This window comes from Nilaparvata lugens, chromosome 2, assembly GCF_014356525.2.
Source record: "Nilaparvata lugens isolate BPH chromosome 2, ASM1435652v1, whole genome shotgun sequence".
Classification (NCBI taxonomy): domain Eukaryota; kingdom Metazoa; phylum Arthropoda; class Insecta; order Hemiptera; family Delphacidae; genus Nilaparvata; species Nilaparvata lugens.
Window position 1 is genome coordinate 29,445,920 of NC_052505.1, and position 17,111 is coordinate 29,463,030.

Here is a 17,111-nt window from a genome sequence, read left to right on the forward strand (position 1 = left end):
TCTCAAATGCCCATTTTCTTATGTTCTATTGACTTTTGCGTAGTTAATGGAAAAATGTTGATACTGTTAATCGGTATGCAGATTAAAAAGGGCCGGCTTCCGAGCTCGGGATTTAGCTAAGTTCTAGACTCTAAACAGCTGGAGTCAGAAAATTGGCTTTCCAATATGGGGCGTAGACGTAGTTTTCATGATAATTTTTATTTTCTCATTTCTACAATTGGAAACGTTTTTCCTTGACAAAATGGAAAATTTCTAAAAATCTAAAATAGCTGAAACTTTACACTATTTTCTGTTCAATTATCTAGTTTTTAAAAATTTAATTTAAAAGTGAACTGCGACTTCGCCCCGTTTTGGAAATCCAATTCTCTGACTCCAGCTGTTTAAAGTCTAGAACTTGGCTGAATCCCGAGCTCGGAAACCGGCCCTTAAGTGCAACAAATGGATTGAAGTTGATGTATTATAACCCAACAATCTGTCGATTATTGTTACATATTGAAATGTTTTGTTGTGAATCTCTTTGTCACTCAGATACGCGAACAACGCAATGGGAAGATCCTAGGCTATCGAATCCACAAATAGCTGGACCGGTAAGTGCATTAACATTACAATTCTGCTAGAAAATGATTTTCAATACTATATAATATGCAATATTCTATAACCTACAATATTTCTACTGTATTATATGAATAGTAACCATCTGTCTTACTATATTATCATCTGATATCATAGTATTATTTGTGTTGGTATCATTCATATCAGCAATCAATATTTTGGGTAGATACATTCTCAAAATGTTGCCTAAAATATTCTTTCAATACAGTACATTATTATTCACACATTAAAATAGTTGGAGTAGTCTACAGGCAAAGATTTTAGAGTAGTTTTCTATGTACCGTTCTTTACAGAATTAGAATACAGGGTTGTGTTTTAAATGCCGATAGAAACCTCACCAGTTGTACTACTTATTGTAATGTATATTATAATTTTCAGGCTGTTCCATATTCTAGAGATTACAAACGAAAATACGAGTATCTGAAGTCTCAGCTTAGAAAGCCCGTAAGTATGAATCAAGATCTGTTTTGCAAGGATGTAGCAAGAGATTATTATATTCACGTCTGCAATAAGCATGAGTTGAAGTAATCACTTTCATAGTTATTATAAATAAAACAGCTTAATTCTAAAGCAACAAACTATACAGAAATGCTGATATTATAGTATATTTCGCACCTAGGGCCGAAAATGAGACTTTTCCGGCTCGAAATCGGTTTTCAAGTCCGAGGCCGTAGGCCGAGGACTAGAAAAGATTGAGAGCCGGAAAAACATTTTTGCCCGTGGTGCGAACGATATTTTTCGCCACACAAAAAAGTAAACAATATATATATATATATATATATATATATATATATATATATATATATATATATATATATATGAGAATAATTGTTCATTAAGCACTTCCGAAAGCAAAAGTGGAAGGTCATAGCTCTAGCAAATCTGAGGTAATCTGAATATCAGGAAATTGTCCAAGTATTTTTATTTTTTATTCTGATTCGTTTAAATAACAGATGATGCTCAATTATGTGGAAGGTTGAGTTTATACTTTTTTATTCTTTCAAATGACAATAATTTGATATTATTATAAATGTTTCAATAATTATTGAATAATAAACACGAATGATGAATAGTTTTTTGATCAGCTGTTTTAGCACACTTGAAATTTGGCCAATCTGAATGTCAACGTCAACAATGCTTGTTGTCGTCGACTTCGGAAGTTCAGGTTAGAAGTTCTATCCTACTCTGAAAATCGAATTTGAATAGTTTATAATATATATTATCTGATCTGTATTTCATTCATCCAAATAAAATGACAGTATATTATTGCAGAATACTTTATTCAATATTCTAGAAGCATAAACTGATTCTATTCCATAAACTATTTTGTAAACACGTTCACATCAAATTAGAATCAGCTGACTTCAAAGTTATTTTACAGCCCTAGGGCCGTAAAGATTTTACCGGCCTGGTCAGAAAACACTTCGGCCTCCATATGACGCACGAAAAACAGCTCATTACATCCAAGTGGGGCGAAAAATAATTTGTTCATTTATTGTCGGGTAGCCTCCTACCTACTTTGATGTAAGTTAATGAGGGCTCAAACATCATGACAAAAATGTTTCTGTCGTTCTTTCAATATATATTTTAGAAACACACTTTTTTCTATGTATTTTAACACGACATGCAGTCAATTATTGAGTAAATATTAAAAACTTTTACTTACTGACTGGAGTACTTTCAATTGCTTGGCAATTCAGTGTTGAAAAACAGTGTTGAAAATGATTGCCAAGCAATTGAAAGTACTCCAGTCAGTAAGTAAAAGTTTTTAATATTTACTCAATAATTGACTGCATGTCGTGTTAAAATACATAGAAAAAAGTGTGTTTATACAAAGCAGCTCGGTATGGATCAAGAAATCATCACATATATTTTAGCTTGTAAAATTAAAGTTTAGATGAAATAGTGATGTCTGGATTATAATCAGCATTGCTTAATATCATTTCATCGTGGTACACCACTTGAATGAATGGTAAATATGCAAGAAAATATCTCAACTCAATTATTAAATAAATCTTAATAATATATAAATATTTGAATCGTGCTACAAGGTTACCGTCCAAGGTTGGAATAACTGGCGCGATCGGCCAAAACAAGAATCTATTAAGCTATTAAACACCTGTATTTAGTGAGGTTCACGTTATAGTAGCAGTATTTGATTAAAATTGGTGTTGCTATCCTTGTCTATCATTTGACAAATCTGATAGCACTATCCTTCTCTACCTCCGCAACATTGCTAGATCCTTTTTAAAAATGCAAACAAATAATTAATATTAACAAAATATTTAATCTCAATAATATTATAAAAATCTATTTTTTAATAATTGAAAATATTACAATGCAAAATTTATTTATTTATTTATTTACAATTATCACAAAAACGTCAAAATTTGAGTTTCACTCGAATGACAGGTGACATGTCAGTATAATCTAATATTAAATTATTCCTATAGCTATCCTATAACTAAATATTGTAGATAAGAATCATCTATTTACAAAGTCAAAAAATCTACTCTAATTAAATCTATATAAAATCCGATAAAATCCTAAAATATAAAATACGATATATTGTATATTAAATCCAATATACCGGTGCTATCATCTATAGAAGGCAGAGAATCGGCAATACTATTCTCCTATCTTTCTCCAACGTGGACATTATAACGTGGACCTCACTATATACACATTCAATGTAAGTATAACTTGTATCTCTTTTACATATCGGTGATTATTTTGATACAATTAATGACAATACAGTTCTATAGTAATAGACACAGTATTCTCTACCTACTTGATTTGTTTGTGACGTTTGCTCTGCAGAACAACGTGCCCAACAAGTTCGAGATCAAAGTGAGCCGGCAGACGATCCTAGAGGACTCGTATCGGATCATCAACAATGCACAGCGCACCGACCTGCTCAAGACGAAGCTGTGGGTGGAGTTCGAGGGCGAACTTGGCCTCGACTATGGCGGCCTCGCCAGAGAGTGGTTCTTCCTCCTCTCCAAGGAGATGTTCAACCCCTACTACGGCCTTTTCGAGTATAGTGCCATGTGAGTCACACTTATACATGTATTGGTCATAATCATAAGTTATATTCATTGTTATCGTATAGTTGCTGATACAGCACTTAGAATAGTATATAAGCTCTAGTTATTAGGATTTTTTGTCTCATTTCTGTATTTTGGGCAGTCACTATGCCGGTTTATTTCTTGAATAAATCTTTTTAAAAAGGATGTCAAGTGTTCCGTTTACTTAACTGGCGCCCGAACTAACGGGACCGCAGACGTTTCGGTAAAGTTCAATTAACTTTTTTTCGCGACCAACTGTCTCGAATCCAAAACGTGAGTGTAACTCCTCATCTGCGGCTACCCTCATCACTCTGGAACCAAGTGCACAGCCTTCCATCCTGGCAGAGAGAAACAACACCTGGCGGCCCCTAACCAACAGAGAACCAAGCGACACGGATTCATCCACGGACGAGGACCAGGACGATCCAAGTACGCTCTCCAAACCAGTTGTGAGTACCAAACAAAAGAACTTCATCAAACCCTCAAAACTGCATCCAGTCTTATCTTCAACTTCAGATATTTCAAAAATGGCAACAATCACTAAACCTATTCAACATGAACTCTTGAGATATATACCTCGTCTCATTACGATGGTACTTCTCACAAGTTACATCAATTCATATCTACTTGCGAAGACCTTTCTATCGGCTACTGTGCTGAGAACATTCAAGAGAAAGAAGCTAATCACTGGATTCTTTTCAAAGCTGCTATGTGCAAACTTGAAGGACCAGCCGAAGCAGTAGCATTCAACAACAGTTGTTCTTCAATAAAAGTCTTGATAAAATCACTGAAACAAAATTTTGCTGATAACAGATCTGTACCTGAACTCATTGCTGAGTTAACTGTGATGAAATCCTATCAAAGGGAACATCCTATTGAACTTTTTGAACAGACTTAATGAAAAACGTACAAATGTAATCACTAAGTATAAGCTAGATGGTGTTACAGGTTTACTATTAGAAAATTTTGATTTGTCTACTGAATGCTACACTTGTAAATACTTTTGTGCATGGAGTACACCCGGTGCAAAGATTTCGCCCGGAATTCAGTTCCTCTGGTGAAATATACCGATGCTGAATTGTTTGGTGACTAGTTTTTGAGAAATTTATGCTGGATTCATATGGAAAAATATCTGAAAAATTGAATAAAACTAGTCTGGAAGCTGTAGTGTGAGTAGTTTTTGAGAAAAAAGTTGAAATATGCAAAAAATCCAAGTAGAAAAACACAGACTTCTACGTTTGATGCCCAATAACTTTCTTTAATGACCAGTAAACAAATAATTCCTCGCAATAAAAATTGTAGAGAATTTAATTCTGAAAAGAATGATGTAAGCTGTGTAAACTAAATTCAAATAAAAGTTGGATAAAATGTATTCTTATGTAGTACATTACACCACAAAAATTTGCTGTTTTATGAGGAGAGAACTAATAACTCATAAGTTGTAGCTGATTGCAAATAAAATATTCGGTTTTCCTATGAAAGGTTTTTGTTATATGAAAGTAGCATATCTAAATGACATTAAACTTATACCAAAAGACTAGTAGATCATGCCATTAAGCCTGCGAGGAAGCTCGAACAGAAGTAGATGATCTCCTACGATTCCTGCCCAAATGTTTACTGAAAACTGATGTTGTGGAAGATTAGGATTGATGGCATGAGGATTCTCAGCTGCCCAAATATGTTGGTTGTGGACGTTAACGATAGCTGTTCTTGTAAAGTGTGCCTCGTCGTTAAATAAAACGGTTGTTAAAAAGTTTGGGTAAACAAGTTTTACTAAAAACCATCGGCAAATACCAGCACGGGGAATACAGTCTCGTGGCAATAGAGTATGAACTTTCTGGGGGTGGTATGGATGTAATTGTTGCTATTTTAGTATCCTCCAAATTATAGATTGATTGACATTCAACTGCACTGACAATTCTCTTGTGCTCTTCTCTGGATGTTCATAAATTTCATTAAGAACTTGTTCTTCTAACTCAACAGTCATAGTAGATCGGGGTCTGCCTGCATAAATGTGCTCTTTGGATATCAAAGAATCTGTTTCAGACAGACGTTGATGAATAGTGGCAAAAAACCTTGAACTTGGACATACTCGGTTAGGAAAGTTCTCTTGATACAAACGTCTTGCTTCAGTACTATTACAGTAGTGTCCCATTCCATATATTAAATGCATGCCAGCTAATTCGGAATATGAATAATGTCTAAGATTACCTGCCATTTTTTAAAAAGTTAACACTTAACACAAAAGCAAAGTGGAATGGTTACAAATAACTGGTTAATAGATTAAACAAAAAACACAGCGCGGTTACAGTAGGCCTAACTTACAGTTTTTTTTTTTTTGTTAAACAGTGAGCTAAAATATTTCTGAAAATAATTTTCAGCTGATAATTTCTTTTAAATATTTTCTTATTTAAAACAAAATAAATCAGCTGTTCTGGAACAGCTGTTATTAAAATCCATGTTCTATTTGCAATCAGCTACAACATATGAGTTATTAGTTCTCTCCTCATAAAACAGCAAATTTTTGTGGTGTAATGTTAACAACATAAGAATACATTTTATCCAACTTTTATTTAAATTTAGTTTATACAGCTTACATCATTCTTTTCAGAATTAAATTCTCTACAATTTTTATTGCGAGGAATTATTTGTTTACTGGTCATTAAAGAAAATTATTGGGCATCAAACGTAGAAGTCTGTGTTTTTCTACTTAGATTTTTTGCATATTTCAACTTTTTTCTCAAAAACTACTCACACTACAGCTTCCAGACTAGTTTTATTCAATTTTTCAGATATCTTTCCATATGAATCCAGCATAAGTTTCTCAAAAACTAGTCGCCAAACAATTCAGCATCGGTGTATTTTACCAGAGGAACTGAATTCCGGGCGAAATCTTTCACTCTGTATAGCTCGCTAATGAAGCGTTTATGGATATATGTTTATATGAACTTTTTTTCTTATTTCTACCTCTACTATCACGTATTGAAATATTTTACCATAATGATGAATCACCCTGTATAAATGTAATATTTGAGATGAATTAAATGTAATATTGTTATAAATGTAATAATTATTGATATGAATGATTTAAAAAAAGTATTTGTTCATGGAGACAACAGGTAACCCCATTTTTTCTCCTTCACAAAACATCATACAATTTAATACAAGGAAAAAAGTTTCAGAAGACAATATAGAAGGATACAGTTTTCAAAATCTTACAATCACAAAACAAGTAGCATAGGCCCTATTGAGAAGAGAAATTATAAAAATACATAAATATTTAAGAAAAGTTATACAGTTTTGTTTAAATTATAACCAATAAATGTTATAGGATTCAATTTATAATTCATTAGCAACGAATCACTGATAAAAATTTCAGTAAACAAGTAACTTATTACACTAATATAGAAAGGCGTTCATGTAATAGAATATCGTGTGTGCAAAGATTAAAACACTTGATTTCTAATAATATTAGGAACTGGAGATTTGGAACAAAATTTATCAGCTCTTGTAATAAATGAATGATTTATTTGGATAGATTACTGTTTGATGATAATGGCAGTGGTGGCGATAGAGGACCCGCGGACCCCGCGGTTCGGGGGGCCCCCAAGGGGCCCTTAACGAGTGAGGAAAAAATGAAGAGTTTAAAAATATTTTTTTTTCATGTAAATCAAGAACCATAGAGTGTAGCAAAAGTAAAATTATTAAATAATTTCTAAATATTATATCTATTTACAAAACTACTATCACGTATATTATATGAAAAGATCAGTCTCCATCTGAAAATAGGTAATGAAATACAAATTGTCAGTAGTTGGCTCCTTTCCTATTGTTATTATTTCCGGTGAAATGAGTCATTCAACGGCCGAGAGAAGATAAGAAAATGCAAACAAACAAACAAGGGATTTTACAGTACACTTAACGGTGGTGGCAATACTGATCAATTTCAATGGGCAACTAGTCAGTTTGAATCTAGCAGTTTCGCTAGCCTGTACGCGTCGCGAAATTTATAAAAATCTGTATAGTTTCATGTTTTATTTCATTTTAGCCTACGTTATACTTAGGCGTCATCTAGGGATCTAGTTCAAATAATACTGTGTCTGTATTATTACTTTTATTTCTACTGTTGAAATGGATAACAGATGGAATTATTCAAGTGGTGCACTAAAGAGAAAACTTCAGAAAGAAAGAACAAAAACTGAAGAAAAACATCGAAAACAACGATAGATAGAAATGTAAAAAAGGTGTAAAAAAATACTGTATAAAGGGGCCCCACAAAAATTCTCGCGGGGGGGCCAAATCCTAAGCGCCGCCACTGGATAATGGAGTTGATGTATTTTGCAGGGACAACTACACATTACAAATTAATCCGATCTCGGGACTGTGCAATGAGGAGCATTTGAACTATTTCAAATTCATCGGACGAATAGCTGGTATGGCAGTTTATCATGGAAAACTATTAGATGGTGAGTGTATTCTAATAAACTCGTATACTAATAAAATACTCAATATATTATAAATACTAAATAATTGAAATGATGACCATTGGTCAGGGGATTGTTTATGGTACATTTTGGGGCTATTCTTTTAGGGCTTCCCTTTCTATATTTTTTATCGACTCAAGATAATTATTATTTACATACACATATACTTAACACTTAAGAATGACATTAGTTGAAACATGTCGAAAAATATTAAAGGGTTCCAGTTTCTCATTTTACAACTTCTTAAGCATTTGATTACCTTCTGTAGAAATATTTACAATTTGTGAAATTTTGAATAACTGACAGTAGTTTTGAACACAATAGACCAACATAGAAAGGCGTTCATGTGATGGATTAGTGCTTAACGTATCTTGTGTGATAATACTACTGTATTCTGTCTCTTACTACTGTCATCAAGTTCTGTTTTACAAGAATTACTAATTATCATGAAACAGGATCCTGATCAAAACTTTTGAAGCTCTTCTTTGTAAGTTTACAATTGTTTAAAAGCTCACTAAAACCATTAAGTAGCATAGGCCCTATTGAGAAGAGAAATTATAAAAATACATAAATATTTAAGAAAAGTTATACAGTTTTGTTTAAATTATAACCAATAAATGTTATAGGATTCAATTTATAATTCATTAGCAACGAATCACTGATAAAAATTTCAGTAAACAAGTAACTTATTACACTAATATAGAAAGGCGTTCATGTAATAGAATATCGTGTGTGCAAAGATTAAAACACTTGATTTCTAATAATATTAGGAACTGGAGATTTGGAACAAAATTTATCAGCTCTTGTAATAAATGAATGATTTATTTGGATAGATTACTGTTTGATGATAATGGCAGTGGTGGCGATAGAGGACCCGCGGACCCCGCGGTTCGGGGGGCCCCCAAGGGGCCCTTAACGAGTGAGGAAAAAATGAAGAGTTTAAAAATATTTTTTTTTCATGTAAATCAAGAACCATAGAGTGTAGCAAAAGTAAAATTATTAAATAATTTCTAAATATTATATCTATTTACAAAACTACTATCACGTATATTATATGAAAAGATCAGTCTCCATCTGAAAATAGGTAATGAAATACAAATTGTCAGTAGTTGGCTCCTTTCCTATTGTTATTATTTCCGGTGAAATGAGTCATTCAACGGCCGAGAGAAGATAAGAAAATGCAAACAAACAAACAAGGGATTTTACAGTACACTTAACGGTGGTGGCAATACTGATCAATTTCAATGGGCAACTAGTCAGTTTGAATCTAGCAGTTTCGCTAGCCTGTACGCGTCGCGAAATTTATAAAAATCTGTATAGTTTCATGTTTTATTTCATTTTAGCCTACGTTATACTTAGGCGTCATCTAGGGATCTAGTTCAAATAATACTGTGTCTGTATTATTACTTTTATTTCTACTGTTGAAATGGATAACAGATGGAATTATTCAAGTGGTGCACTAAAGAGAAAACTTCAGAAAGAAAGAACAAAAACTGAAGAAAAACATCGAAAACAACGATAGATAGAAATGTAAAAAAGGTGTAAAAAAATACTGTATAAAGGGGCCCCACAAAAATTCTCGCGGGGGGGCCAAATCCTAAGCGCCGCCACTGGATAATGGAGTTGATGTATTTTGCAGGGACAACTACACATTACAAATTAATCCGATCTCGGGACTGTGCAATGAGGAGCATTTGAACTATTTCAAATTCATCGGACGAATAGCTGGTATGGCAGTTTATCATGGAAAACTATTAGATGGTGAGTGTATTCTAATAAACTCGTATACTAATAAAATACTCAATATATTATAAATACTAAATAATTGAAATGATGACCATTGGTCAGGGGATTGTTTATGGTACATTTTGGGGCTATTCTTTTAGGGCTTCCCTTTCTATATTTTTTATCGACTCAAGATAATTATTATTTACATACACATATACTTAACACTTAAGAATGACATTAGTTGAAACATGTCGAAAAATATTAAAGGGTTCCAGTTTCTCATTTTACAACTTCTTAAGCATTTGATTACCTTCTGTAGAAATATTTACAATTTGTGAAATTTTGAATAACTGACAGTAGTTTTGAACACAATAGACCAACATAGAAAGGCGTTCATGTGATGGATTAGTGCTTAACGTATCTTGTGTGATAATACTACTGTATTCTGTCTCTTACTACTGTCATCAAGTTCTGTTTTACAAGAATTACTAATTATCATGAAACAGGATCCTGATCAAAACTTTTGAAGCTCTTCTTTGTAAGTTTACAATTGTTTAAAAGCTCACTAAAACCATTAATTATTATAATTATGAATACGAAAAAAAACAGATATTGTTTGCTTTAGAACACATTGTGTTGAACAAGTGTACAGTGGTGGAACAATATTGATTCCCGTTAATGATGCTTGTAAAAGTTATGCTTGTGTAGTATCATTTAGATAATTAATTGAACTATAAAATATATACAGTAAATTTTTTTAAACGGGAGAATTGAATCTTGTCCCAGGATTTCATCTTATCTTTTCTAGGATTTTACCTAGAGTGAGTACTCGAATAATAGTTGTGTTTGTTGGCAGCGTTCTTCATCCGTCCATTCTACAAAATGATGCTGAACAAACCGATCGAGCTGAAAGACATGGAGAGTGTGGACTCTGAGTACTACAACTCGCTGCTCTGGATCAAGGAGAACAACCCCTCTGAGCTGGAGCTCACCTTCGCCTTGGACGAAGACAGTCTAGGGCGGACTAGTCAGCGCGACCTCAAACCTGACGGAGCCAACATTCAGGTCACCGACGAAAATAAGGACGAGTATATCAGGTAACACATTTCCTCTAGTCAGCTTCATAGCTCGAAATGATCACAAGCAATCTGAGGGATAAGATAAAATTACTCACTAGTGAATCATTGAATCATCCATTCTTTCATTTTATCTATTTTGTTCCAATTCAATCCAATCAACAATTATGGCATCAATCTAAGCATCAATAATACAACATTTGACAAAAACATAATCCTTTAACCGTCCATTTTACAACATTCCACTGCCAAAACCAACTCGTCTCTTACTTCAACAATATACTGAATGTAAAATGTTTGAAAATATATTTTACTGATGAATGATTCAATTAATTTTTGAATAAAAAATAATAATTCATGGAAAACTATTAGATGGTGAGTGTATTCTAATAAACTCGTATACTAATAAAATACTCAATATATTATAAATACTAAATAATTGAAATGATGACCATTGGTCAGGGGATTGTTTATGGTACATTTTGGGGCTATTCTTTTAGGGCTTCCCTTTCTATATTTTTTATCGACTCAAGATAATTATTATTTACATACACATATACTTAACACTTAAGAATGACATTAGTTGAAACATGTCGAAAAATATTAAAGGGTTCCAGTTTCTCATTTTACAACTTCTTAAGCATTTGATTACCTTCTGTAGAAATATTTACAATTTGTGAAATTTTGAATAACTGACAGTAGTTTTGAACACAATAGACCAACATAGAAAGGCGTTCATGTGATGGATTAGTGCTTAACGTATCTTGTGTGATAATACTACTGTATTCTGTCTCTTACTACTGTCATCAAGTTCTGTTTTACAAGAATTACTAATTATCATGAAACAGGATCCTGATCAAAACTTTTGAAGCTCTTCTTTGTAAGTTTACAATTGTTTAAAAGCTCACTAAAACCATTAATTATTATAATTATGAATACGAAAAAAAACAGATATTGTTTGCTTTAGAACACATTGTGTTGAACAAGTGTACAGTGGTGGAACAATATTGATTCCCGTTAATGATGCTTGTAAAAGTTATGCTTGTGTAGTATCATTTAGATAATTAATTGAACTATAAAATATATACAGTAAATTTTTTTAAACGGGAGAATTGAATCTTGTCCCAGGATTTCATCTTATCTTTTCTAGGATTTTACCTAGAGTGAGTACTCGAATAATAGTTGTGTTTGTTGGCAGCGTTCTTCATCCGTCCATTCTACAAAATGATGCTGAACAAACCGATCGAGCTGAAAGACATGGAGAGTGTGGACTCTGAGTACTACAACTCGCTGCTCTGGATCAAGGAGAACAACCCCTCTGAGCTGGAGCTCACCTTCGCCTTGGACGAAGACAGTCTAGGGCGGACTAGTCAGCGCGACCTCAAACCTGACGGAGCCAACATTCAGGTCACCGACGAAAATAAGGACGAGTATATCAGGTAACACATTTCCTCTAGTCAGCTTCATAGCTCGAAATGATCACAAGCAATCTGAGGGATAAGATAAAATTACTCACTAGTGAATCATTGAATCATCAATTCTTTCATTTTATCTATTTTGTTCCAATTCAATCCAATCAACAATTATGGCATCAATCTAAGCATCAATAATACAACATTTGACAAAAACATAATCCTTTAACCGTCCATTTTACAACATTCCACTGCCAAAACCAACTCGTCTCTTACTTCAACAAATTTTATAATTTTACAATATACTGAATGTAAAATGTTTGAAAATATATTTTACTGATGAATGATTCAATTAATTTTTGAATAAAAAATAATAATTCATGTAACACTAATGATAATAATTTAATCCACTAATAATAATAATAATGATAATAATTTATTCAATCAATCAACATACATTGAACAATATTCAACCTTAGAATATCTATTCCTGTTTCGATATTTCATATTCAAATTTTTGATGATCAAGATGAAATATTCATTTATTCATAGTTTTTTAACATGCTCCACACGTAGATCAGTTTCTAGGCGAAAAATTGAAAAAAAAAAACATCCACTATCGGTTGCACGACCTCCAACTAAACTATACCGCCGTAAAATTATCTCATCTAACGGAAGCAATGCCAGGAAAACCATTCAACGAATCTAACGACTTCTGACTGAATTACATCGTCTACAACAATTGAATTTGATAGAAGTAGTGCACGTCCAACTGGGCTTCAAATTTTAGTGTAGAGCTTGAAAGAATGAATACTGAATACAGATCGGTGGCGTTGTATATATCCATATTAAATTAAACAACTTGCAACGACTAACGTAATATTAGTTTCGGCTGCTATATTACTATCAATTTCTACATTCTAGTGAGAACTATGATGAACTCTTACTACTTTCTAGTAGGAACTGCGTCTCTAATAAATTTTTGTTAGATTCTAGAAATATCTAGAATTCTGATCTCTAGTAAGCTTACTAGAGTTTACAAGAGGTAGATTAATTAGCACCAAAACAAATATTTTATTAGTTGCTATAACAATTTGAAGTCATTCTATTTGTCGATAGAGTCTCATTGCTAAAATGTTTGCGTTGTTTATTGCAGACTAGTAATAGAATGGCGGTTCGTGTCGCGAGTGCAGGAGCAGATGAACGCGTTCCTGGAGGGATTCAGCGCACTGGTGCCTCTCAACCTCATCAAGATATTCGACGAACACGAGTTGGAGTTGCTGATGTGTGGCATTCAGAACATTGACGTCAAGGACTGGAAGCAGAACACCCTCTACAAGGGCGACTATCACGCCAACCATGCTGTCATTCAGTGGTTCTGGAGGGTCAGCACATTTATTACATTGTGTATAAGTTCAAAGTAGATACTATAGATGAGTTGCGACGAGATGAGCCCTGGATCGCATTAATTAGACCCATATACTTAATCTCAGTTTGAACGGATATTTATCAGCTGTTGGTTCAAACCCGAAATGAAATCCATTATAATAGATGCAATCATACCTCTATATAATCGTAGATTAACTTTGAACGTAGATGGTGCCTACACCTATGGCCCTTGGTATGCAATCCAGGGCTCAGCTCGTGATGGGGGGGACTCAAATATTTGGTTTAAACTCCTTATTTGTTGAATCACAAACATTAAAAAATGGAATAAACATGTGCTAGATCAGAACTATGCTTATCCTATTATATTAAGCGAGCAATTTCTGTATATCTGTTTATATTTTCATATCTGGTTATCAGGTTATTTATGTTCAACGGATCTCGAAAACGGCTCTAACGATTTTCAAGAAATTTGGAACATAGGTTTATGATATAAAAATTCGATTGCACTAGGTCTCATCCTTGGGAAAACTCGCTGAACGACATTAAAAGGATAATTCATCCTTGGCTGAAACAGCTGAGACTTTCGTCATCTGTGGTTAGTAAAAAGTGAGCGAGTGATTCTGTGGAAAATCAAGATATCGCATCCCCGAAATTCATAAGCTGACGTATAGCCAGCTGTAAAATATAAACACGATCATTTTAGAGAATTGTGTTTATCAATAAATAAAAATAACGAGCGAAGCTCGGTGCCCCGATAACAATAATATAAATATTTCAATGTTCTTCTTTCTCAACTGAAACTACCTACTTCTTTCTAGTTAAAACTGTAATTTTTAATTGAGTTACTTTTGGAAGAGAGGTGAGAGATATTTGAAACTTATCTATGCGAGTTTGCCCTATATTATTCTTTTATGAAACATTTTGGACTGGTATTACCAATTATATTTCGAAACCAATGTCATCAGTTCATAAATCTAATAATCATGGCATAACCTCAAATAAAAATTATCAATGATAGATAGTCTAATAGGTATTAGGCCTACTCCAACTTTCAAACAACCGGCAAAAAGAATATTAAATTTTATAGGATATCTGTGATAAAACATCAATTTATGTATCAAATATATCAAATTTATTTAATTGTTAAATAATTGAAAAATATTAAATTATTTAGCGTATGGGAGATACACACCAAATATAAAGCTCTTGAGTCTCAAATGCCTACATATTATACACTGTATTTTATATTTTGAGATGTGTAATTTTTGGTCAGGAGAACATAAGTTTGTCTGGCCGCCATAATTTGCTAGTTCAATCAGCGTTAAATGTGCAACATGGAGGCAAACTAGCGTCACACATATTTCAGTTATAAAAACTGATAAATAATAAAACTGATGAAAAATAAAACAAAACAATTTTGAGGTTAAAGAAAGTTGATACTCAATTTTTCAATTAAAAAAAAATCAAAATAAAATACAATTTTTATTTGTTTGTCAAAATATCTCATCTATTTGAATTTAATGATCATATCCATGTTAGTGTACTACGTACCTTCATAACATTTCACACCTTCAATTTTATTTCTCTGTCAAGTAAATAGTTGAATGTGTTGGCAGGTTCTGTTGTCGTTCAACAACGAGATGCGTTCGCGGCTGCTGCAGTTCGTGACGGGAACATCGCGAGTGCCCATGAACGGATTTAAGGAGTTGTACGGCAGCAATGGGCCTCAGATGTTCACCATTGAGAAGTGGGGCACACCCGACAACTACCCCAGAGCTCATACATGGTTAGATCATACCACTAAACTATATACACAACTAGGAAGATTATAAAGATTGGGGAATACCATAATTATAAAGAATGGGGAAGATTAACTTCCTTATTTGGCTACTCATTAAACAAAAACATCCATTCATTTTGAATTTCATTTTTAACCTTAAGTTTCAATTCTTCAGCGGTGTAGCCGTGCTGTATGAATGGCTGTAGTCTATTACTGTCTATTATGTTGACTATAGCCAATAATATAGCGCGTACAGTCGTCGCTTAGAAATTGTACCTAAGCAGTACAGTTTAGTGAATAATAAGTAGTACATTTCATTTTTATGAATTGTATCAGGCAAATGTGTCAAGTTAAATAGTAGGGAAGTAGGCCTATTAAGAATGTAACTGAGTAGTACATTCCTGTTTTAAGAATTGTTTCAAGCAAATAGTGTCAAGTCAAATAGTAAGGAAGTAGGCCTATTAAGAATATACCTAAGTAGTACAGTTCAGTTTTTAGAATTGTATCAGGCAAATAGTTTCCATTACTTTTGTTTGTTGGCGATTAGAGCTCTCAGCAGCTTATCAAATGGTTTGTTAGCAACAGGTTGTTGAATTTTGTTGTTCAACTTATCAAGAGCTTGGGGTGATCATTGTAAACCATCACATAATGACTTTAATGATTAATGACTAATGGTTTGAGACTACCGCACAGGAAGAACACAACCAGATAGCTTCTTGAAATGCGTTGGTAGTTTTTCTCACCGTGCAAAACATTGAAATAAAGCATGCAACATGTGTCTCATACAATTAATTTCTAAAATGGAATAAAACTAGACAAATAAAAAAATCTACATGTTGTTCTATATGTTAGTTGAAACATGTTTATATGAAAGTTATATTTCTACATGTTTTGAGTAAATTGAAGCAATCTCATCTGCCTCACTCTTCAGTATCAACATTATGTTCTAGAAAAGTAAATACTTCCACCATGATCCAGAAAAATATAACATTGAAAGAATTCAGCATTGAAGAATGCAGAATACCTATCAATTATCTTCGAGATGGTGAGATATTAATTAGCTATTATAAACTTTTTTATAGCCTGATCAATACAAAGCACAAAACATGACAATGATTAAGAGAGAAAGTTTAATTGGGAAATGGTTCACTATCGATTTTGATTAATAAATCAGTCCAAAATATCATTTTATTTTAAACTTGAAACACAGAAAAGCACAACTTGCTTTGTTCAAATGTTCAATTTGATGAACGACTTTGTTATGAAAACAATAATTAATTACATTTTTGTATCGTTTGAAAGTTTGTCTTAAATATTGTCATGAATTATTCGATTTATAATGTTTCAGTTTTAACCGATTGGACCTTCCGCCGTACGAGAGTTACCAGCAGTTGAAGGAGAAGCTTATCAAGGCCATTGAGGGATCACAAGGCTTTGCAGGGGTTGATTGAGTATGTATTCAATATTATACATGAGATATTTAGGTATTACAGGTAATAACCCTATCTCAATGGGGGCAGGGAGCGGTCAAGGTCAAGAACAATACCCCTCCTTCAACGTCG

The 17,111-nt window shown here is 33.2% G+C and overlaps 1 protein-coding gene across 3 annotated transcripts in view; it reads left to right on the forward strand.

Moving 5' to 3' along the window:
- Positions 1 to 17,111, forward strand: part of LOC111053336 (E3 ubiquitin-protein ligase Nedd-4) — a 91,728-nt gene that overhangs the window by 64,104 nt on the left and 10,513 nt on the right. For all 3 annotated transcript variants that reach the window (XM_039420980.1, XM_039420981.1, XM_039420982.1), the window contains 8 exons: positions 529 to 587; positions 991 to 1,056; positions 3,433 to 3,662; positions 8,025 to 8,146; positions 10,749 to 10,989; positions 13,537 to 13,765; positions 15,386 to 15,555; positions 16,898 to 17,000. In XM_039420980.1, coding sequence (XP_039276914.1) covers positions 529 to 587; positions 991 to 1,056; positions 3,433 to 3,662; positions 8,025 to 8,146; positions 10,749 to 10,989; positions 13,537 to 13,765; positions 15,386 to 15,555; positions 16,898 to 17,000 — 1,220 coding nt within the window. The remainder of the gene's footprint in view (positions 1 to 528; positions 588 to 990; positions 1,057 to 3,432; positions 3,663 to 8,024; positions 8,147 to 10,748; positions 10,990 to 13,536; positions 13,766 to 15,385; positions 15,556 to 16,897; positions 17,001 to 17,111) is intronic.